At 52.9% G+C, this 22,751-nt stretch overlaps 1 protein-coding gene across 1 annotated transcript in view; it reads right to left on the bottom strand.

Annotated features, from left to right (window-relative positions):
• Positions 1 to 22,751, bottom strand: part of PLEKHG4B (pleckstrin homology and RhoGEF domain containing G4B) — a 65,763-nt gene that overhangs the window by 29,351 nt on the left and 13,661 nt on the right. Inside the window, 3 exon segments of the mRNA XM_079917323.1 lie at positions 456 to 647; positions 2,785 to 4,009; positions 14,002 to 14,199. Of these exon segments, the coding sequence (XP_079773449.1) occupies positions 456 to 647; positions 2,785 to 4,009; positions 14,002 to 14,199 (1,615 nt within the window).

Genomic DNA, 22,751 nt, shown 5'->3' with positions numbered 1-22,751 from the left:
CTGCAAACACTATCTGAGTTACCGGCTTAGATGTGAGATCTGCTGGGAGGGTAGAGCCCGGCATTCACCTGGGCAGATGACAGCCAAGCTCACCTGGGAGGGTGAGGCCCACTGCCATGCTCTGACTGTTTGTAACCCCCCAAATTCATATGCTGAAATCTTAATACCTGATTTGATGGAATTTGGAAGTGAGGCCTGTGGGAGGGGCTTTGGTCCTGAAGGTGGAGCCCACATGAATGGGATTAATGCCCTTATAAAAGAGACCCCTTGCCCACCTGCCATGTGAGGACACGGTGAAAAGGTGCTGACTGTGAACCAGGAAGGGGCCCTCACCGGCACCCACCACGCTGCGCCTTGACCGTGGACATCCAGCCTCCAGGGCCGTGGTAAGTGAAGTTGTGTTGTTGAGAAGCCGCTGGCCTGTGGTGTGTTGTTAGCAAGACAGCCCTGCTCACCTGGGAGGGTGACCGCCCCGGACTGCAGTAGCTCCTGGTTGAGTTCCAGCTCCTGCCTGGGCGCCCGGCTGGGCAGGTCTCCTGCGCCAGGTGCCCACGCTTCACCCTCGGGGCACAGCGGCTCAGCAAGCAGGTCCGAACACCGGCTGGGGCTGCTTCCTCGGACGCTGCTGCCCTCTGCAGAGACATCAGCTGCACAAAGCAAAGAGACCTGGTCAACGATAACGTGCTTCTCTGGCCTGAAGGCAGCTACAAATGCAAGGAGAAAACAGGAGACCTGTGAACTTGTCCCATTTCTGGTGGGAAAGGTCAGTGAGCACATCTGCAGGTCAGGCTTTTCCTGAGGAGTAATGAATAAATCACATAACTAAACGGGTTCTCAGATCCTGACAACCAGAAAACACCCAAGGGAGAAACATTTTATACCGAATGATGTCACGGATCGTGACCGCAACCTCCTGCATCACCCCAGAGATTGAGGCCTCGAGCTCACACATAACCTCAGAGGGGGCGTCCTCACCCTCCACGCTGCGTAAAAGAAGGGATTCTCCCTCGGCCATCATGTCAGAAGGGGGCCTCGCTTTCACTCGTCCCCTCAGAGAAAGGGTCCTCGCTTCATACGTCAACTCAGAGAGGAGGCTTCACCCTCACACAGCCGCTCAGTGAGAGGAGCCTCGACCTCAGGAATCACCTCAGACAGGTGGTCGCTGCCTCACACGCCTCTCCACAGAGGGAGGCACCTCCCTCATGCATCGCCTCAGTGTGGGGGTCTGGCCATATACGTGCCTCAGAGAGAGCTTCCTCGCCTCACACACCTCTTGGGAAACGGGATCTTCACGCACGTGTCACCTCTGAGACGGGGGCCTCATCCTCCAAACACACCACTTCAATGAGAAAGGTTTCTTTTCGCCCTCACACATCTCCTCAGAGAGTGGGTCCTCGAGTCACTTGTCACAAAAGGGAATGGGGCCTTGCCCTCCAGTGTCACCTCATAGAGGGGTGCCTGGACCTCAAGAATCACCTCAGAGAGGGGGGGTTGCACCCTCACACAACACGTCAGAGAGGGGTTCCTCATCCTTAAGAATGATCTCAGAGAGGGTGTTTCACCCGCACAAATCTCCTCAGACAAGTTCTCACCTCACACATCTGCTAAGACACAGGGTCCTCGCTGTCACACGTCACCTCAGAGAGGCGGGCCTTGTCCTCATGCATCATCGCGACTCCTTTTTGAGCATCACCTCAGGGAGAAGGGGCCACGTCCACCAGCATCACTCAGAGAGTGGGTTCCTGGCCCTCACACATCACCTCAGAGAGGGGGGCCCCCTCCTTGAGAATCACCTCAGAGAGGGGGGCTTCACCCTCACACGTCACCTCAGAGAGGGGGGTCCCCTCCTTGAGAATCACCTCAGAGAGGGGGGCTTCACCCTCACACATCACCTCGGAGAGGGGGGCTTCATCCTCACACGTCACCTCAGAGAGGGGGGCTTCACCCTCACACATCACCTCAGAGAGGGGGGCCTCACCCTCACACGTCACCTCAGAGAGGGGGGCCCCCTCCTTGAGAATCACCTCAGAGAGGGGGGCTTCACCCTCACACGTCACCTCGGAGAGGGGGGCTTCACCCTCACACATCACCTCAGAGAGGGGGGCCTCCTTTTTGAGCACCACCTCAGAGAAAGTGGGGCCTCAGCCTCACACATCTCCTCAGAGATGGGTCCTCGCTCTCGTGCATCTCCTCAGAGAGGGGGGCTTCACTCTCACACAAATGCGACCTTATTTGGAAAAGGCTCTTTGCAGAAGTGAACTAGTGAAGTTTAGGGTGGGCCCTAAATTGAATGATAGGTGTCTTTACAAGAGAAAGGAGAGGGAGCTTGGAGGCACAGTGAGACACAGGGTGAAGGGCAATGAATTTGGCCAAGGGATGCCTGGGGCTCCAGTAGCCAGAAGAGGCAGGAAGGACCCTCCCCTGGAGCCTCTGGACGGAGTGGGACCCTGGGACACCTTGATCTTGGACTTTAGGACCAGAACCGTGAGGATAATTTTCTGTTGTTCAGAGCCACGAAGTCTGTGGTACCTTGCTGTGGCAGCCCCGGAAATGAATACATGTAAACATTTTCAACAGTTGATACGGACATGGAGACAGGCTTCTACTGAATCAAGTGACCAGACCAATTGTCACAGGTGGGAGAGGGGAGGAGGAAGAGGGGAGTGTGGGGGGGAGGAGTGGGGGGGGGGGAGAGTGGGGGGGAGGAGAGTGGGGGAGGGGAGTGTGGGGGGAGGGGAGTGTGTGGGGGAGGGGAGGGTGAGGGGAGCGGGGGTGGACATTTACCTTCCTCTTCTGTGCAGCTGGGACTCTCCACTGTGCCTGGACAGCTGGAGCCTGTGGTTCTGGTCCCCACAGCTTGTCCTCCCAGGAGACCCCCAGGCCTGGTGCTGGCTAAGTGCTGGGAGGCCCTCCAGGTGTCACCTCGGGAGCTTCTGAGGGACCTATCCCAGGATCGAGACCTCCTGGGAAGGGTCCTCCCTGCAGCTCCTGGACCATTCTCTTGTCTCGGGATCTCCTGGGGGTCTCCCGCAGGGCCAGGGATCTCTTTCTGGGTAAGACTGGCCGCTGCCCCGGCCCCCCTGGCCCTGCGGCCGTGGGTCTGGGAGCCACAGGCCTCATCCCCGATGGATTCCTCAGAGCTGGAGCCCAGGGGCATAGGGTTCTGCAGGGCCTCCATGTAGGACTTCCTGAACCAGCGTCTGGCCTCCACACTGGCTGGGGTTCTGGGTGGCCGCCTCCTAGAGCTCGGGCTGCCCCCCTCTGCGTGGAAGGCGAGGGCCTTGGAGCCGTCCTTCTTGTCCATGGGGTCCAGCCTCCCTCCTGGTCCTTCAGGGCTCTCAGGACACTCCCAGGGGTCCTGCTCTGAGGGGCCAACCCCCCTGAGGCCTCCACTGGGACTCCCGGACAGGGTCCCGGGGCTTTCGCACTCAGCCCTTCTTGGGGAAGGAAGATGGCGGGGCTGGTTACTGCTGGGATGCCCACCGCAGTGGGGCAGGGTTGGGGTGTGCTTGGAAGGTGTGCCGCCCTGGGGAGCGGGGCTGGCCACGGTTGGTGCCGGGGCTGGAGCCTCCGAGGCGCTGTCGGGTGGCGGCTGCTGAGGCCCAGGACCGCTGGGGCAGCTGGGCAGGTTGGTTCCGGTGGCGGGGACAAAGACAGGGTCTGTGACGTTGTTCCAGGGGGTGCGGTAGACCACCGAGCCCGAGGTCAGCAAGCAGTTTTGCAAGGGGACACCGTTCTGCTCCCCGTTCACCAGTTCCAGGAACTCTCCCGTGAAGACACAGCCGTACATGGTCTCAGGGACAATGACTTCCTCCGAGCCTTGTCCAAGCCGGGAAAGGCGTTTCAAGACCAGTCTGGCGCGCTGCCTCCCCGCCGCCACAGTGATCTGCAGGTAGAAGTCCCCAGGCCTGAGCCTGACTCCGCGCAGGGGCGCCAGCTGCACCACCACCTTCTCGTGGATGCACAGCGGCCACCCTTCGTGCAGGAAGAGGAGGCCTGCGTACCTGGCCTGGGGCAAGAGAGGGATGCAGGGAGATTAGCGGCTGACGCGGAACCTGTCAGAGCCCCTGGCCTCTGTCCAGCAGGAGGGTGGGCGACTGGCCCCCAGCACCCCAGAACAACAAGGGCATCAGGACTGAAGACAGGGCGTTAGAAACGCATTTCTACCGCTCTTCCTGGGTGGCTGGGGGAGGCGGGCAGCTGGGGATGGGGGACACCGCAGGCACAGTCCCAACCCCAGGGGCTGTGGGGCGAGCCGCTCCCAGGGCCGGCCCCACCTGGGCAGGGCTGGGCTTTCACCCTCTCGCCCCTGCAGCCCTTGGTCTAAGCTCGCGGCACCCACGGGCAGCCCCCAGCCTCTGGAACTGCAGGGTGGGGACCATGGTGAGAGGGCACGGGTCTAGGGCCCCGATCTAGGGCCCCCACATCACGCCAGCTCCCACCCACAGCAGCCGTCCTTTCTGCTTATTTGAAGGGGTCACTGCAGTTTGCAACCAAGCTGTCGATGATGGGGTGAGTCCTTAACCACTTCTTTGAGAAGAACTTGCTCTAGAAAAAAGGTTTCGACTTCAGGGTGGATGAGCCAGTGTCTCCGTGGGGCAGGAGGGTGTCAGGCTGTTAGGGAACAGCGGTGGGACGCCCACCTGCCAGAGCTGCAGACACAGGTTCTGAAACGGGATCACATTCTCCTGTTTGGGTTTAGTTCCAGCATTTTTTTTTTGCAGCTTTCCCTACTCCAGCGCTGACTTACTGCACAAACCCTAATTAAATAATACAGAAAATGAAAAAGAAGAGAGGGCTTCCCTGGTGGCACAGTGGTTGAGAGTCCGCCTGCCGATGCAGGGGACGCGGGTTCGTGCCCCGGTCCGGGAAGACCCCACATGCCGCGGAGCGGCTGGGCCCATGAGCCATGTCCGCTGAGCCTGCATGTCCGGAGCCTGTGCTCCGCAACGGGAGAGGCCACAACAGACAGTGAGAGGCCCGTGTACCGCAAAAAAAAAAAAAAAAAAAACTCATTCTAATATACCTCTAGAGACTTTTAACTTTTCTGTGCCCTTATCCACTGTTTATTATTATTAGTTATTTAAACTGCAATAGTAATGTAGACAGAATTTGGTATTCTTGTCAGCAGTCACCCTAAGCGAGCACTTCTGTTACTCAGTTACCATCCTCATGGCCACTTAACGATCCTCTATTGTCAGAACCAACAGTGCTTCTGTGGATTTCTATTGTAAATTAAAAATGCAAGGAACATGTTCATGATATCATTTTCATGATATTCTTTTAAATTATCATTTTCTGGGATTAGGATTACAGGATCAAAGGCTATGAATGTCTTTTATGATTCTTGACAGTATGACCAATTTGTCCTCAAGAGACATACTGTCAGCAGTGGGGTATCACAGTAAGGTATCACCGTGCCCACTGATTAGCAGCGTAAGGCTTTACATCAAGAAACTGTTTCCTGAATTAACACGTATGCTGTGGAATATTGTTGTTTTAATTCACATCACGTGACTGTGAAGCCAACGGTTTCCTGATGCTTGTTTTCTGTGAATTCTCATGTACTTTTGCTCTTTCTATGAATTGTGGTCCTATTTTTGCCTTAGTTACTGCGAGATTTTAAAAAAACATTTAACAGACAGTAATTTTTTTGCCCTCATCGTTAGCGGACACGTATCCACCACAGTTCTGAAAGGCAAACTCTACAGTTTTGATTGTAAATCTTTCTACTCCTCTGGAATCCAAATTCAACAGATGCTATAAATATAGTCATGTTCTGAATAGTTCCAGTTCTGAGAAAACTCCAGGTTGAAAAGGAGCTTTCTTTCTCCCATTTCAACGCCTTCTCTAAATGGTTGTTTGAGACTTCCCTGGTGGTCCAGTGGTTAGGGCTCCATGCTCTCACTGCTGAGGGCCCGGGTTCAGTCCCTGATCAGGGAACTAAGATCCTACAAGCCGGGCGGTGCAGCCAAAAAAAAAAAACCCAAAAAGAACCCAAAACAAATCAAAAAAAGGTTGTTTGAGGTGTTTCAAGGAAGAGGTGTTAGAACCAAAGCTTTTTTATTCAAAAGGAGGTGGGTGGGCTGCACTGTTTAAGAGCTACAGTTCAGCTGCCAAAAACAAGTGCAGAGTCTTTCTTTATAAGGAGCTTTCACAAAGCGGTTCAGGAACCTGCATGTCACAAGATCACAGCAGGTTTTCAATCATCATAGACGCATCACATCAGTTATTACAATATTCCAAAAATCGCAGCATTCCTTTCCCGCTTGGGTGACTAAGAACAAAACAAAACAGAACTTTTCTGGTCCCTTGGAAAAGCCAGAACAGGGGCTTGGCTGTGGATTAAACGTGAAAACTACTGCTGAGCTTCCCTGGGCCCTTGACGGCTTCACACACTGCTGCTCTGTGCAGACCATCCACTGTCCGGGCTGTCCTGGGCAAGGGGGCAGGCGACCTTCCTGGGCCTGACTGGGCACAGCGGGACGAGCTTCCCTCTGCTGAGCTTCCCTGGGCCCTTGACAGCGTCACACACTGCTGCTCCGTGCAGACCATCCACTGTCCGGGCTGTCCTGGGCAAGGGGGCAGGCGACCTTCCTGGGCCTGACTGGGCACAGCGGGACGAGCTTCCCTCTGCGTGTGTCCATGGAACACCGTCCCAACTATCTGCCTGTTGGGGTCCTGTCTCCCTGACCCTGTGGCAGAGGATGGTGCCCAGGTGGTCCGCTCAACAACGTATTACCAGGCTCCAGAAGCACCTGAACATAGTTGTTCAAATTGCAGGAAGACTGACCAGCCTCCCAGATGGTGCCTAGGTGTTCTTCAACGTGCCCTGGGCCTGAGCTCTGTGCATGGGGTCTGGCTGCCACACGCAGCTTGCTGCCTCCTCAGTGTCTGTAGGTCTCAGCCAGGGCTGAGAATTACACACCCAGGTCCGGAGCAGCCAGTTAGGGCTGCCATGGGCTACAACATCACCTTTGATCTCCAACTTTTTAAGCTTTCCTTTCTATCTTGCTAATTGGGGGTGTTTCCAAAGCGAAGAAAGTAGAACAAGCAAAACTGCCCTGGATCCACACTCACGGGCCTTCAACAGCACAACACGCTGAGGTCACTGCATGTCCTCTTGTGCTTGTTTTATTTATTTATTTATTTGTGGCTGCGTTGGGTCTTCCTTGCTGCGTGTGGGCTTTCTCTAGTTGCGGCGAGCAGACTCCTCGTTGCGGTGGCTTCTCTTGTTGCGGAGCACGGGCTCTAGGCACATGGGCTTCAGTAGTTGTGGCACGTGGGCTCAGTAGTTGTGGCTCGCAGGCTCTAGAGCGCAGGCTCAGAAGTTGCGGCGCACAGGCTTAGCCACTCCGCGGCATGTGGGATATTCCCAGACCAGGGCTTGAACCCGTGTCCCCTGCATTGGCAGTTGGATTCTTAACCACTGCGCCACCAGGGAAGTCCCTTGTGCTTGTTTTTAAAATGTATGTTAAAAAACACAGGTATAAAAGAAACTTACAACCTTTTTTTGGCTTAATATTATATCACAATCTGTGTATACTAATCCATCATATTTATACATTATTGATTTAACCTTTCTCCTAAAATATATACCTGTTTTTTACTATTATAAGTAACATTGCAACACATATTATTGGGAATGAATCTGGACCTGCATTTTATTTTTGTTTGTTTGTTTGTTTGTTTGTTTCTGCAGTACACGGGCCTCTCACTGCTGTGGCCTCTCCCATTGCGGAGCACAGGCTCCGGACGCGCAGGCCCAGCGGCCATGGCTCACGGGCCCAGCCGCTCCGCGGCATGTGGGATCTTCCCGGACCGGGGCACGAACCCGTGTCCCCTGCGTGGCAGGCGGACTCTCAACCACTGCGCCACCAGGGAAGCCCTGGACCTGCATTTTAGATCACTTGCTGTGGCTAAACTTTCTGAGTCAAATTGTGCATGACAATTTAAAGATTCTGCATTCATTAAAACAACTGCTTTCCAGAGAGGTCATCTCAATTTTCACCACGATGAGAAGAGCGTCACCTTGTCTATCGTACTGAACTCTCTCTGCTCTGAATACTAACCTGTCTATTTTTCTGCTCATTAGTAAGCAAAAATTTGTGTCTTGTCACTTGCTTTGCATTTCTCAGACCACATGGTATGTCTGTTTTGATTCTTTTACTTCCAGTCTTTGGATTGTCTTTGCATTTAAAGGGCAATTCTTATAACTAGCATTTAGTTGGTCTTGCCTTTTTTCCAGCCTGACAATCTCTGTATTTTAGTTGGAATGTTAAATTCACTTAATGACATTTAATATAATTATTGACATGGCTGGATTAAATCTATCATCTTGGCATAAAATTTCTATTTGCCCTACCTTTGTACCTTTGTTCTTCCTTTTATCTCCTCTTCTATTTTAGATTCCATTTATTTCCTCTATTGAACTTTTAGTTATACCTATCTGTGTTATTTTTAGTGGTTGTTCTCAATATTACGATATGCATCTTTAACTTATCACAGTCTATCTTAAAGCAATAGTTTATTATTTTAAAACAATGTAAGAACCTTACAGCAGTAAGGTAAAATAATGACGTTTCCAGATAAATAAAAGAGTAGACTAGCACAGATGCTATGCAGGAAATGCTAAAGCTATAATTTCAAATTTATAACTTTAGCATTATAAAGCTATGATGCTAAATGCTATAATTCGATTTACTCCCTTCCGCAGTTTGTGCTTTTGCTGTCATATGTCTTATTGCTACATTTGTTATAAATCCCACAATATATTGCTTTAAGTGGTCAGTAATTTTTTTTGTGTGTGTGTGGTCGCTAATTTTTAAAAGAAATTCACACTTACAAATTTAACCTTTCTCTGTGCTCATTTTTCTGTAGATCTGAGCTTCTGCCTGATACCATATCCCTTCAGACTCTAGACCTCCCTTTAGCATTTCTTGCATAGCATCTGTGCGAGTCTACTCTTTTATTTATCTGGAAATGTCATTACTTTATCTTCCTGTTGAAAGATATTTTTTGCTGTATATAGAATTTTAAGTTGACTTTTCTTCCTTTAACTTTTTGAAGATATTTTTCCATTGTCTTCTGAAGTCCAATGCTTCTGATAAAAAGCCACCATCATTCTTATTGCTGCCCCTGTATGTTAAGATTTCCCCTTGATGATGGGTTTTCAGCATTTAATTACAATGTGTCTAAGTGTTGTTCTGTTGGTATTTATCCTGCTCCGGGTCTGATGAGCTTCCTGGATCTATGTGTTAGATCTGTGTTTTTTAACAAATTGTTAAATTATCCAACAATATTTCTTTAAATATTTTTTCGGCCCTATTTTCTCACTCCTCCCCTTCTGGGAATCCTCTTGCACATGTGTCTGACCTGATACTCCCGTAAGTTACTAACGCTTGCTCACCTTTTCCCCTCCTCTCTCTCCTCTCTGTGCTTCCATCTGCTTCGTTTCTTCAGGCATGTCTTCAAATCATGTATCCTATCTTTTGCTGCATCCAGTCTGCATTAGTCCCATCCAGTAAGTTTTTTTTTTTTTATTGCAGATACAGTATTTTTAGTTCTAAGATTTCCATTTTGTCCTCATTTTACAGTTTCCAAATCGTTCCTGAAATTCTTCATCCACTTCATCCATATTTACTTGTAGATTATTTAATATGTTTATCATAGTTTTTAAAAAGTCGGCCTTATAATTCCAAACCTGGGTAGTCTGTGAGTCTCTTTCTATTGACAATTTTTTCTCCTTTTTATGGGTTGATAATCTGGTGCCTTTGCACATTTTGTAATTTTTAAATTTTATGCCTGAACTTTTGCCTAAAGCTGATAGTTTTTAGAAAGAGGAAAGCTTTACTCTGTTAGACAGCTAGGATGAAGGGTTTATCAGTTTAAAGCACTTAGAAACAGAGCAAGTTGCGGGTGGGTTGTGGCTTTAAACTCTCCAGGAGTCCAGTGAGGTACCTCTTCACTTTTCAGCTCAGCCCCGACTCTCTTGGCCACCAAGAATAGCTTATAAAATTTACATTGCTTGAGGCTTGGTTCAACTTTCAGAAATTTCGGTTTACCAACTGTTTCAAGTGCTCCAGTGGTTGGGTTCACAATTCTCCATCCAGGGAGGCCTGGTACCAACTGCTGCTGGACTTCTGAACTGGGACATGTTAAAACTATGAGACGAAAATTTTAAGACCGTGAGACCATGAGACCATGAGACCATGAGAGTTGGAAATCACACTTTGAAACTGTGTGATTTTAAGATTTTGATATATTTTGCTTTCTGGTCCCACCCCTCGGTCTCCACTTATTCTGTCAGAGAATTTCTAGGGTTAGTGGAGAGGATCATCGTTACATTCGAGGCTCCTCCAGACTCCAACCTGGTGCTCCAGCCCTGAGGTCTCTGAAGCCCGGTTCCTCCTGGTCTGAGCAGAGACGGTCCTTCTCTGGCAGCTCGTCGCCCGTCCTCCCTGAAGCCTCAGTGACTCGCCCCAGGGATGAACGTGTCTTCTGCTCTTTGCTCACTTAGGAAGGCACTGCCACTCCACGGTTAAGTTCTTTTAGCTCTTTGTGTATCCACAGGTCTTGGATGGCTTTAAAGGAAGGTGTAATTGTTTGGTTCATATCAGAATTTCTTGTTGTTTTGGCAAGAGTAAAGGTCTTTCATACACTTCTACATCCTAGATGGAAATACGACTCACCTGTTCATCAGCTCTGTTTTGCCAGTTTCCTTTGTGGTTCTCTGTTAGGAGTACCTTTACAAATTTCCAAATAGAAGGGTGTCTTTTAAAAACTTGATTTCTAGCTTTATTGCTTTGTGGTCTTAAGAAATCAATTCTTTGGTATTTGTTACCATGTTATTGCTAATGGTCAATTCCGGTCAAATTTGGTAAATGTATATGAATGCTTAAGAATGTATGTTCTTTAATATTCTCTAATTGTATACATTCTTGAGATAAATGTATATCTTCTAATGGTAAAACTTGGCTAGAATTTTATCAAACTTGGTTAAGTTTGGAGAAGGTTCCATCTGTGCTTGGGAACTATATGTATTCTAAAATTGCTGGGCTCAGCGCTCTGCGCATGCCCGTTAGCAGAGAGAGATACCGTGTTCAGATGTTTATCTTAAGTACTATGTGGCTGCTTTTCCTCTTTGCTTTGGAGGGAGGCGAAACCTCCCACTTGTAATTCCCTCAGTTTATGCTTCAAGCATTTCAGGCTGTGCTGTTAGTTTACACCTTCCTGGTTGTTAGCAGCATTATTATCGAATGGTCCTCTTCAGCCCTATCAATGCATCTGCCTTTTACTGTATTTAGTTTGTTATGAACATCGCTACATCCATGATCCTTGGTTAGAATTCTGCTGGCCTACCATTTTCAACCTGTTATTATATATGTTGTACTTTTATTTCCATGTTTTTATCTTGTTTATTCCCTTCTCCTTTTCTGATTTCCGTTTGATTTCATTTTTTAATCCCTTGCCCCTGCTTGCCCCTTGTAGAAACATTCTGTTTTATATCTTTCTGATTACTTTTCTTTTTTTTTTTTTTTGCAGTACGCGGGCCTCTCACTGCTGTGGCCTCTCCCGTTGCGGAGCACAGGCTCCGGACGCGCAGGCTCAGCACGCGCAGGCCCAGCGGCCATGGCTCACGGGCCCAGCCGCTCCGCGGCATGTGGGATCCTCCCGGACCAGGGCACGAACCTGCGTCCCCTGCATCGGCAGGCGGACTCTCAACCACTGCGCCACCAGGGAAGCCCTCTGATGACTTTTCTTTAAACTTCTCCAAGCATTTTTTGGACACAAACCGTGATGAAACAAAGTTACAAATAAGTCAGCCAGTGATTTTAAGCCTGTCTGGTTTCTACAGAGGGATGGGAAAATAGTGGTCATCGAACTCTCAGGTTAACATAGAAACTTATCTTAAAATTAATATGATTAATAATGATCTCCAAGCCACATGCTTCGATGACACTTGGTAAATGAATAAAAAGTGCATTGAATTTACATTAACTAAAGTATTTTTATATTCACAGTTGTCAAGATAAGTTCATTTTCTCCGATGTCATACAGATGATCAAATTTTAATTTCTTAATTAAAAAGTAAAAAGCAATATAAATATGAAAATAGTAAGGCTGTCCCTAAATTTCATTTTATGCTTTTTAAATACTTATAAATATGCATCATATTAAAGAGTAACATTATTCATATGGCTTTTTCAGAAGATAAGCAGTTTGGAAGTGGAAAGGGTGATGACTTGTTAAAATGGAAGGAAAAAGAATATTAGAAGAAAGAAGACAAAACATTAGCTCAGAAAAGCTCTTCAAGACACGCCTTTGAAAGGGAGCAAGTGTTTTCAGATCCAACTTAACGCAGCTTGGCTGTGTGTGCTGCTTTTATCTCCTGACAGGCAAATTTCTCTGCTTCGTCCCTATCAATAAACACCCTTTACATGTGCAAAAGGTACATAATCATGAAGGAAATACCCTCTAGGCAGACTACTGCAAGCCAAGAATTAAATCGAGGATATCCATGGTCATTTCTCTACCACACTCAGTTAAAAGACATTCAAAGAGTTTAAGAAATCAAAGTGGCCCAGTGGTAGTTTTTCCAAAAGCCCTAATTCAATATGAATGGAGCAGGAGAAGGTGCTGATTAATAAAGGTCTTACTTTTTAAGATCTCGCCACGAATCTCTGCAGCAGTTCACTGCAACACACCTGCAACGTGGCTGTCATTAGTTTTAACACGGCCTCAGAAACAACCTACAATAAAAATATCCTCCAAATAACTAAACACATAAGAGATTCACTCAGCAGGGTCTGTCTGTGTTACTGGAACTGCTCCTGTACGTCCTGAGATGACCACTCAGGAGGGGGACTCAGTCCCTTCGTACATAGACTGCAGCGAGAGTCCCCTGGGGCACCAGAGAGAAGCCTGCGGACGGTGGGCTCCATGCTCACTGGCAGGTTGAGAAGCCCTGTTTCTGGGACATAGGCCTTATTTCACCAATTATTTGGAACCAGGGAAAGGTGGAGCCAGAAGCCAAAGGGAGTAAGCGGAGCCAGTGCCCAAAGGACCAAGGGAACAGAGGAAAATGGGACGGTTTCCCCAGTCATGTGTTTAAATGCTACCAAAACAATGGCTGAGACTACAATTTATTTTTATTTTTTAATAATACCCTGCTTTCTTTCAGAAAGAAATCAACAAATGCTCACTTGAAGGATGTCCGCTTAGCCCCTGGATTAGTCTGAAACGCACAGAAGCACATCCTCCTCCTTTGCTTCCTTCACCAGTGTATTCCCCTGGATCTAAAATCCCTACGGCTCAGATGAGGTATTTTCCAGCTACCAGATTAAGACCCTGCCTGTCTCTTCTCCCTAGTCAAAAGTGAGCGGGCGGGCCTCACACGGGCCCCATCCCCGAGGAGGTACTCACACGGGCTCCACCCCCGAGGAGGTACTCACACGGGCTCCACCCCCGAGGAGGTACTCACGCGGGCCCCACCCCCGAGGAGGTACTCACGCGGGCCCCACCCCCGAGGAGGTACTCACGCGGGCCCCACCCCCGAGGAGGTACTCACGCGGGCCCCACCCCCGAGGAGGTACTCACGCGGGCCCCACCCCCGAGGAGGTACTCACACGGGCCCCATCCCCGAGGAGGTACTCACACGGGCCCCATCCCCAGGAGGTACTCACACGGGCCCCATCCCCGAGGAGGTACTCACGCGGGCCCCATCCCCGAGGAGGTACTCACACGGGCTCCATCCCCAGGAGGTACTCACGCGGGCCCCATCCCCGAGGAGGTACTCACACGGGCCCCATCCCCGAGGAGGTACTCACACGGGCCCCACCCCCGAGGAGGTACTCACACGGGCCCCATCCCCAGGAGGTACTCACGCGGGCCCCATCCCCGAGGAGGTACTCACGCGGGCCCCATCCCCGAGGAGGTACTCACACGGGCCCCATCCCCAGGAGGTACTCACGCGGGCCCCATCCCCGAGGAGGTACTCACGCGGGCCTCCCGCTGCAGGTGCTGCAGGGCCCTCTTGGCTGGGATAAGGAAGTCCAGGAGGCAGCGCAGCCCGTCCCCACCGTAGAGCTTCTCGGCCACGCTGAGCAGCTGCCAGAGCACTGTGGCTGCCGTGGCCTCAGAAGGTGGGTAGAGGGCAGAGAGCGTGTTCTGTATGTAGGTGTCGAGGGATTCCAGGTCCTGAGGTGGAAGAGAGGTTTGCGAAATTTAATACATCTAATGAGACAGGTGCACTGGACACCTTCACAGGCTAGCACTGAGGTGTCCACTGTGAAGGCACCTGTTGTATGTCCGGGGACGTGAGTTATCTTTGTGAAACACAGGAGGTATGGGCGAATCCCCAGCACAGAGAAGAGTTCCTGTCGGGGAGGATCGGTTGGTCCTCACGCTGTCACAGAGCAGAAGCATCTGAGGAAGTGCTCATGTCTGTAACGGGTACACCTGACACCTGTGCCCACGAGGGGAACCCTATGTAATGCCTGTGAGTGACGGCTGTCATTGTTAGCACGGGAGGCACCACCAAGTTTGGTCTGACATAAGTTCCATCCCATCAAATTCTGAAACATGCACCTTAAATGATGCTTTTTAGGATCTTCCGTGGCGCGTGGGGAATTTCTCAGGGGCTTCCCCCTTCCCCAGCACTCCTGGCTCTGCATAGGGAATGGGGGGCCCTTGTGGGGAGGACAGAGCTGGTCCATATGCCATTTTATACTCAGAAAAGAAGTTCATCCTAGGAAATACATTGTACTTGTACTGATGATTTTTTTAAATTTAAATAGAAACCATTAGGGCATCCTGCATCATAATCCCAGAATTGTGCTCATTCAGTCATTCCAAAAACAGCTATCCTTGGTATCTGATTTCCCTTTAAATTTTGGTGCAACATGCTTTTATATAAAGACAGAGAGCTTTGAGTTTAAAAAATACTTAATTCTATTTTTAGATGTAACATTTCCTGAGGAATGCCGTAAGGCTTATTTGTTTGGAGAGGAAATGCAAGGCCATAAATAACAGTTAAAAGCCAAAGAGGTTAAAATTGCATAATTGATTTTTAAAGGAACAATGATTACTGTCTGAGACTCCTCTGAATGGCTAATCATACTTTCCCAAGGAAACTGAAAATAAAGCAGTGCCTCCTCTAAGTCTGCAGTAAATGAGGACTCGAAGAGAAGCCATCTGTGCTGCCCGAGAGCCGAGCGCCGGGAGCCGGGAGCCAGCAGCCGGGAGCCGGGACCCGGAGCCGGCAGCCGGGAGCCGAGGGCCGAGAGGCGGGAGGCGGGAGGCGGGAGGCGGGAGCCGAAGCCGGAGCCGGAGCCGGAGCCGGAGCCGGCAGCCGGGAGCCGGGAACCGAGGGCCGGGAGGCGGGAGGCGGGAGCCGGAGCCGGAGCCGGCAGCCGGGAAGCGGGAGGCGGGAGGCGGGAGGCGGGAGGTGGGAGCCGTGTGCTGCAGGGTCGGTTCTGAGGCTGGAAGCCCTCCACCTCCCCGTCAGCCTGGTGAGGCCCCCAGGCCCGCACAGGCCTTCCTGCCACGTCCTGTCCCCCGCCAGACAGGACCACTCCCTTGTCAGCAGGAATTCTCTAAATACTGATTCTTCCCCAAAGTGCCACATGCTCTGGCTTCCAAGAACTCAAATCACACCTGCGCCACAGACAAACGTCAGTCCAGGGACTGAACGGAGCTGGTCTGGAGTGTCGGGGGGAAGGGAACGCTCCTTGAGATCCCACAGCCTTGGTCACCCACGGGGCAGCAACGGCCTCCCCGGCTGCTTCTCTGCCCTTCGGTTCCCGTGGTGACGGAGTCTGGGCCCGCACTCAGCCTGGGGGACACCCCTCCACCAGCCCCCATGCCCTGTGCGGTCCCCCCACTCGGAGCCTGGTCCTGGCAAGAGCTGCCCAAGGGGAGCTGCCTGCCGTCCGAGAGGCCACTTCCCAGGTTAGGTCAGTCGAGGAAGCCTCGGGAAAGCCAAGGGAGCGGCTCCTCCAGACTCTCCCGCGCTCGCGTGCCCGAGGGCGCTGCCTGCGCAGCCCTGTCCGACTGTCGCCGCTCTCTGGGAACTGCCGTGGGAGCCCCCTGCCACCCTGGTGACGGGGCTCACTCCTGTCCTTGGGAAGAGAGTTCTGATGCACCAGCCAGGTTACCTGACCGGAGGTGGACATCCAGGGCCTGCAGCCCAGAACAGACACGAACCACCCTGCAGCCTGAAGGGTGCCCCAGGCTGGCGTGCTCGGTATAGGCAAATGTTCCTACTTGCTCACAAATTATAGCAGGCGGCAGCAGACATACAGGAGCCTGAGAGCAGAGAGGCAGGAACTATTACATTATAGCAAAACCACATTACCTTGAATACATTCAATTCTGCTTAAGAAAACAGCAAAGTATACAGTATGTTTCAGAAAGATTTCCATAAGAAATTCTTAAAAAGAGAACATTGTTTTAGTATCGTAAAGGGTGAAGTTCCATCATCTGGTACATTTGTCTGTTTAGCAACGTCTTCCGTGATGTTCGCTGGGCTGTGCGTGTGTGTGTGTCTGTGTGTGAGCGTGTGGGGTGTCTGTGTGTGTGTCTGTGCATGCGGGCGTCTATGTGTGTGCCTTTGTGGGGTGTCTCTGTGTGTGTGTACACCTAGGTAAGTAGGGAGCCAAGTGGGCAAATCCTTAAAATAGTCCCCAGGCCTCTGGGTGCAGAGGCAGAGGAGGGAGAGTGGACACAGGGAGGGAGGATGTCCGTTGAGCATTTCTGTTTCCACCTGGCCCCGCTCTCCATACGGTACAACTCACCCATTCACCAAAACCTGGCAAACCAGCAAATCATCCCACGTAGACAGGAAAGGGCTGACTTCTGAAACGACTCAGGATTCCCGTCTGAAGCAAATGCACATACGGACATGGCTGGCTTCAGAGCGTAGGACTGTGCCTGTTTACTTGCTCGTAAGCCTAACCGCGCCTTGGACTGTGACAGGTGTGAACACACAGTAGCGGGATGGCTGGGACAGCACTGGTGTGAAGACATTTGATTACCATTCCGCTGCACTGCGAATCCTGCGTTATCTGGCCGACAGCAGAACTGCTTTTTCCTTTTAACAACAGAAAATTTACATCTGGAGAAACACTGTAAAGCTTCACTCTTGACGAAGGATTTTTTCCCCCCCGCTAAGTTTAGTAAAATTGGGGTGACATGAGAGTGACTTCGTGGCAGTAAGCTCCTCCTGCCCTGCGCCTGCAGGAGAGGACGCAGTCTCGGTGCACAGGCCCGCCCCGTGACCCTCTAAGCTCGCGTGTGCTGCAGGAGAGGAGACAGAGGCTGGGGCCTAGTGGCGGCCGGTCGCAGGGACTCGGGAAAGATGCCCGCTGGAAACAACCTGCTTCTCCCTCCCGGGGGCAAGCAACAGGCAAATGTCACAGCAAACGGAGTTTCTTCTCACTTGGAGGCTTGTGCTGACTGAAGGATGCCAGCTGCACGGGCGAGGGACCAGCAGGGTGCCCGTCCAGGGGCCGGCTGGCTGTAGAGATGCAGCTGAGGCTGGTCCGCTGTGCGGTGCTCACGTTTCAATTCAAGTGCAGCGTCCCTGAGGATGAGTGAGGGTGTGAACCCAGGATGGAGCCGCAGGCCGTCTGCAGCCGTGGCAAGGCAGCGCACACGTCAGGAGAGGGTCTGCGGGGGCCACCCCAGGGAAGGCACCCAAGACGACAGAGTGCTGGATAGAGAGGGTCCCCAGCAGGTGGCGCACAGACCAAGTTCCGAGACCCTCGCCCACTATCCTGAACAGACATGCGCTGGCCTCTGACCCAGTGCAGCCCCTCACATCGCGATGGGGACAGAGAGTGCAAGGAAGTCAGAGGCATCGGCACAGCCACCTTGGGGACGCCTGCCCTGCGGCCACCCTGACGACCAAGGAGCCCAGATGCCCAATCTTGTGGGTGACCCCTTGACGTCTGGGTCATCACGCCCAGGGACAGTAGGGCGCGTCTAGGACACAGGACGCGGTCTTAGATGGGGTAAGGGGAAGACCGGGCAGCCAGTCCTGTCCACACCCCTCAGCCAGGCTGGGGGGCTTCTCCAGGACACAGTCATGTCACCTCGCTCTGAAAATCCACAGTGTGCTGATGTCAGGGTGCAGAGAGCAAACAGAAAGTGGGCTGGGGCACCGTCCCAGAGGCACCATCCCTGGGTGGCTGGGTGGGGGGCAGGGCAGTGGTCACAAAGGGCCCCCTTCTCGTCTGGGAGTCGGCCCCTCCTGCATCCCCATGACCAGCCCCCAGCCACACCCCAGATGGCGCACAGCCTAGGATGAGACCATCGGAGCTGGGGTGCCTGTCAGCCAGGCACTTCCACCCCAGAAATTCACCACTGTGGCCTTTGCCTTGGCCAGATTTTATAAAGAAAACTCAGGCTGTAAGGGCGGCAGCAGGTACCCAGCATGGGACACCGGAACCCTTCCGGCAGTCCGTCCGAGCAGGGGCCCCGGGGGTGGGAGGGGTGCCCACAGTGGGCCTCCCTGTGGCCCACTTTCCATCAATGGCCACTTTCTCAGCCCCATCGGCATGAATGAGGAGGCTGGCATGCAACCCACACTCCCCCGGAGGGCTGCTCTGGGCAGCCGACCTGGTTACAGCCACTCAGCTACTCTTAACAGAGGCCTCCTTCCTGCAAGGGCCCAGTGACGGCCCCCGGTGTCCTGTCCAGGGCCCCGATGGCCATCTCTGATTTCCTGTGTGCAGAGACCCAGAAACCACCTTTGAGTCAAAGGAAACCTGTCTAGGAAGCCTGGTCCCCTTGGCTGGGCTGGTGTGCTAGCCTGTCTATACCAGATCTGGCTGCATCCGGCCTGCCCACACCCGGCCCTGCTCTCCACTGGCCAGCGGCTGTGTGTTAGGGCTTCGTGGCCCTCCCGGCTGTGGAGGCTGAAGATGCTTCTAAGCCCAAACCTGTACAGGGAGGGAAGCGTGGGGAAGGGAAAGCGCCTGGCCTCTTGAGGTCCGCGCTCTAGGCTCCCGGAAGAGTTCGGAGGTCACCGAAAGCATCGTGCGCCCCAAATCCCGCTGGCCTAGCTTTAGAGGCCCCGGGCCTTGGTGAGCAGCCGCCTCCGGCACACGTCTAGCTCTCCTGACCCGCGTTCTAACGAAATTGGCACAGGAAGCCTCCGGGAGACTGTGGATGCCAGCAGCTGGGGAGGGGGCTCCAGGGAGCCCTCGACTGCTGAGACCCTTTCTCTCTGAATTCCACAGCCCATGCAACAGCCACCTCTTAAACCTCAGTTATAACTGAGCCCAGGGTGGTGACTGTGCAGGAGGGGCATGGCTTCACTGCTCTCACTGCAGTGCCTGTCCTCCCTGAAGCCCAGGGACACTGGCCCACCTGGGACCCAGGTCTGATGCTACAGTCCCACCCAGAATTCTCAGGACCTGGGGGTGGCCTGGCTGAGCACTGGGCCTCGTGGTGACGTCTCATGCTGGTGACGGACACCACTGTGATCTGGCCAGAGGCCCCCTTCCCATACCAGGCTATGTCCTCAGGATGCCCACGGCTGGCCCAGCTCCTTCCCTCTGTCCACACCAACACAGCCAGCAAGCCCCTGCCCAGGGAAACTCTGCCCTTCACTAACTCACAGTCTGCAGGGGAGGGGATCCCCAAAACCTGACCCCAGGGAACGAGGCCAGATCCAGGGGCAGGACATGCAGGCGGGGGCACAGGGCAAGCAGACAGGCAAGCCCGGGGTCCAGGCTGGCCTTGCCACGGAAGCAGGGGGCAGCTGTGGGCGAGAAGTATTCCAGGGATCCCTTCTCTCTTCCTGCGATAGCCAGGTGCTATCCAGGAACCCACAGCAGGAGGACAGGAGGAGGATGCGGCGAGGGCCCGAGGGCCTGGGACGGGAGATGGGCAGCTGAGAGGGGCCAGGGCCCAAGTGCCTGGGACGGGAGATGGGCAGCTGAGAGGGGCCAGGGCCCGAGTGCCTGGGACGGGAGATGGGCAGCTGAGAGGGGGGGTTCAGCAGCGTCCAGTGGGCCAAGGAGGGTGTCTGCGTGGGCTAGGTTCCCAGGAGGAAGTGTCCCGTGGACGCCAGGGCCTGTCCTCGTGGGCACACGCCCTCCTCCAGCAGTGAGAGAGGCTGAGGCTGGAGCTAACTTTACAGCTGCCGAGATTGATGATGAGCCCGTTGTGTTTAATTCCTACAGCCTGAGAGAGGCAGGTCTGCGTCAGCACGTCCCAGTGGGCAGGCCCCAGAGAGCCGCATATTCCAGCCTGCTGCCTACAATCCGCACTGAGCAAATCTCAGAGCACGCCAAGCGGACAGGACTGCGCCCCGTACCTCGGCCTTCCCACACGCACGCACACACGCACACACGCATACACGCCCACGTGCACACACGCATGCACCCATGAGAACTGTGCCCTGCACCTTCAGCTCCTTCTCACGCACAATGCACACGCGTGCACACACACCCTCGCCCCACTCCTGCCATGCACCTCCCTGGACTCTGTGTCTCACTTCTGCAGCCTTGTTTTCCATCAAGATCTGCTCTGGATCCAGCAGCGCGCGTAGCTGGCAGAGAAGAGGCATGAGAAAACACTCTCTAATTTGAAACTTTTAAAAATGCAGTGCTAAATATTCATTACATTAAACATTAAATACTGCTTACAGATTTTTCTATCAAACTAACAACAAAGGTATTAAAATAAATAAACATGCTAGTATTAAAAAACAACAACTCTTTGTATTTAGGCCTAAAGTGTTTTTAAAATCCCAAAAGGAAAATTTCAGTCTAAGGACCAGGACCTTCATCTGAAGAAATGAGGGGGCTGGACGTGGACCTGCCCCAGTGTCTCCACAGAGCAGCCTGTGTTTCCTCAGGTCACTGAAAATAATTAAGGAAGGAACCACCTTATGCTATTCCTAGCTCTTTCATATTCAAACAAGGGTCCTTAAATTTCATGGCAGTCAGCAGAGCCTCTAAGAGAGCCTGTTCTCTGAGCTGCGGTTGGCTCTCCAGCCCTCCCTGTCTTTTCTGATATTAATGACTTGCCGGTTTAGGGTCTTGAGTGAGCGTAAACCAGGGTTCCTACACCTGCGATTTCCTTCCTGAACTGGACCTTCCACAGCTATCTGTTAGAGCGCCCCAACGTTGCTAAGGTTACCGGCTGCAGAGGAAGCAGCGGGCCTAACAGAGATGGGGGTCTCTAGTTAAACCCCTTGCAGGTGTCAAGACAGATGCAAAAGGCGGTTGTTTCCAGTGAAATTCTGGCTCCTCTGAGCAGATGTCCAGGAGTTGGGTTCTAAGGGTTCAATGAACTATGAAGCCAGAGCAGGGTTTCATAACAAGGGGCAGGAATACCGCTAGGCCCGCGGGGAGCAGCCTCGGCAGCTCCTGCCACCTGGTCGACTCTCAGGTGCCGATGGGTCCCACAGTCAGAGATGCACATGGGAACCAGCTCTAGTGAGGCCCTTCATGTGACGATCCCGAGGTGGGGGGGGCGAGGCGTCCATCCACGGGGGACCGGAGGTTTAGGACGGCCTTGCTGCAGCTGCCTCTTAGCGGAGGGCCTGGGGAAGGGAGGTTTACAAGATCAACAATTGGTGTGACCTGCCTGTCCTTGGCTGGGGAAGCAGGAGCTGGACCGCTCCATCCAGCCACCACCTTTGGGCCTTTCCTGGGCTGCGGCGGCGGCACCTGCCACCTGTGGGGTGAAGCTCCTCTCCCGGCCAGTGTCCCGGCCAGTGCTTCTTGGGCCCTGACCCTTGGGCCATCGTAGCTCACCTCACACCCTCCACAAATGCGTCTCGGCCTCCCTAATCCAGGCGAGCTCAGATCGCTCACTTAGCACTTAACTGTCTTCTCGTCCCGTGTCTCCAAAACCAGGGCCTGCTTTCAGCCAGTGCACCGTGTGGCCCACCCCGCCTGTTGATGGAGCGGAGTTACAGCCACAGCATCTTCAGAAGAGAAAGGCAGAGGAATGTTGGACCAAACGTTCATGACAAAGAAGCTCGGACTCTAAGAGAGCTTAACTTACATGGAAAGATCCCTCTGGGGGGCAGTCAGTCTCCAGGATGCTGGACAGAGCAAATGTGTTCCACTAAGGTGCCGAGCTGGCAGAAAACAGGGCAAACGCTCTGTGGGGCTGTTGTTCAGGGACCCCTGCTTCCCCAGGGAGGACGGTGCGCCCTGCCCGCCTGCATCAGGCGTGGCCGCGTGGATGCCAGTTCTGGCAGAAGCTCTGCAAGCAGGCTCGTGCTCCACCTTGAACCTTCCACGAGCCGCGCAGCACCAGAGGGGGGCCATTCCATGATTTACCTGATCACAGATAGAGTCGATGTGATGATTCCTGGGACTCAGGGTCACTGGTGACCACAGCGTCCGGGGGACACCTCCCACGAGGGCGGGCAGGGCACACATCTCCACCGAGGGGCCCCCTGGACAGGTGTTCTGCAGTGCACCTGCAGGGACAGAGCTGTCTCCACAGTCCTGAGCTGGAGCTTCCTGGGTGACCGAGCCCCGAGAGGCGGGGCCGGGAGCAGAGCCTCATGAGGCATCGAGAAGCTCCCAAAGTCGGGGGCTGTGAAAATCTTGGGAGGGTCTTTCACACAGCATCCGTCAGACAATGATGGACGCACATGGGAAGCCCGATCACATGTTCACTTGGTCTTTACCCAGGACAGAAGCAGCTGTGAACACAAAGTCCCAGACCAAAGCCTGCCCTGGGCTCAGGAACCCATTGCACCAGCAGAGCCTGCCCTG

This window comes from Stenella coeruleoalba (genome assembly GCF_951394435.1).
Source record: "Stenella coeruleoalba genome assembly, chromosome: 3".
Lineage (NCBI taxonomy): Eukaryota > Metazoa > Chordata > Mammalia > Artiodactyla > Delphinidae > Stenella > Stenella coeruleoalba.
The sequence above is the reverse complement of the archived record's forward strand: the minus strand, read 5'-3'. Positions and strand labels throughout refer to the sequence as shown.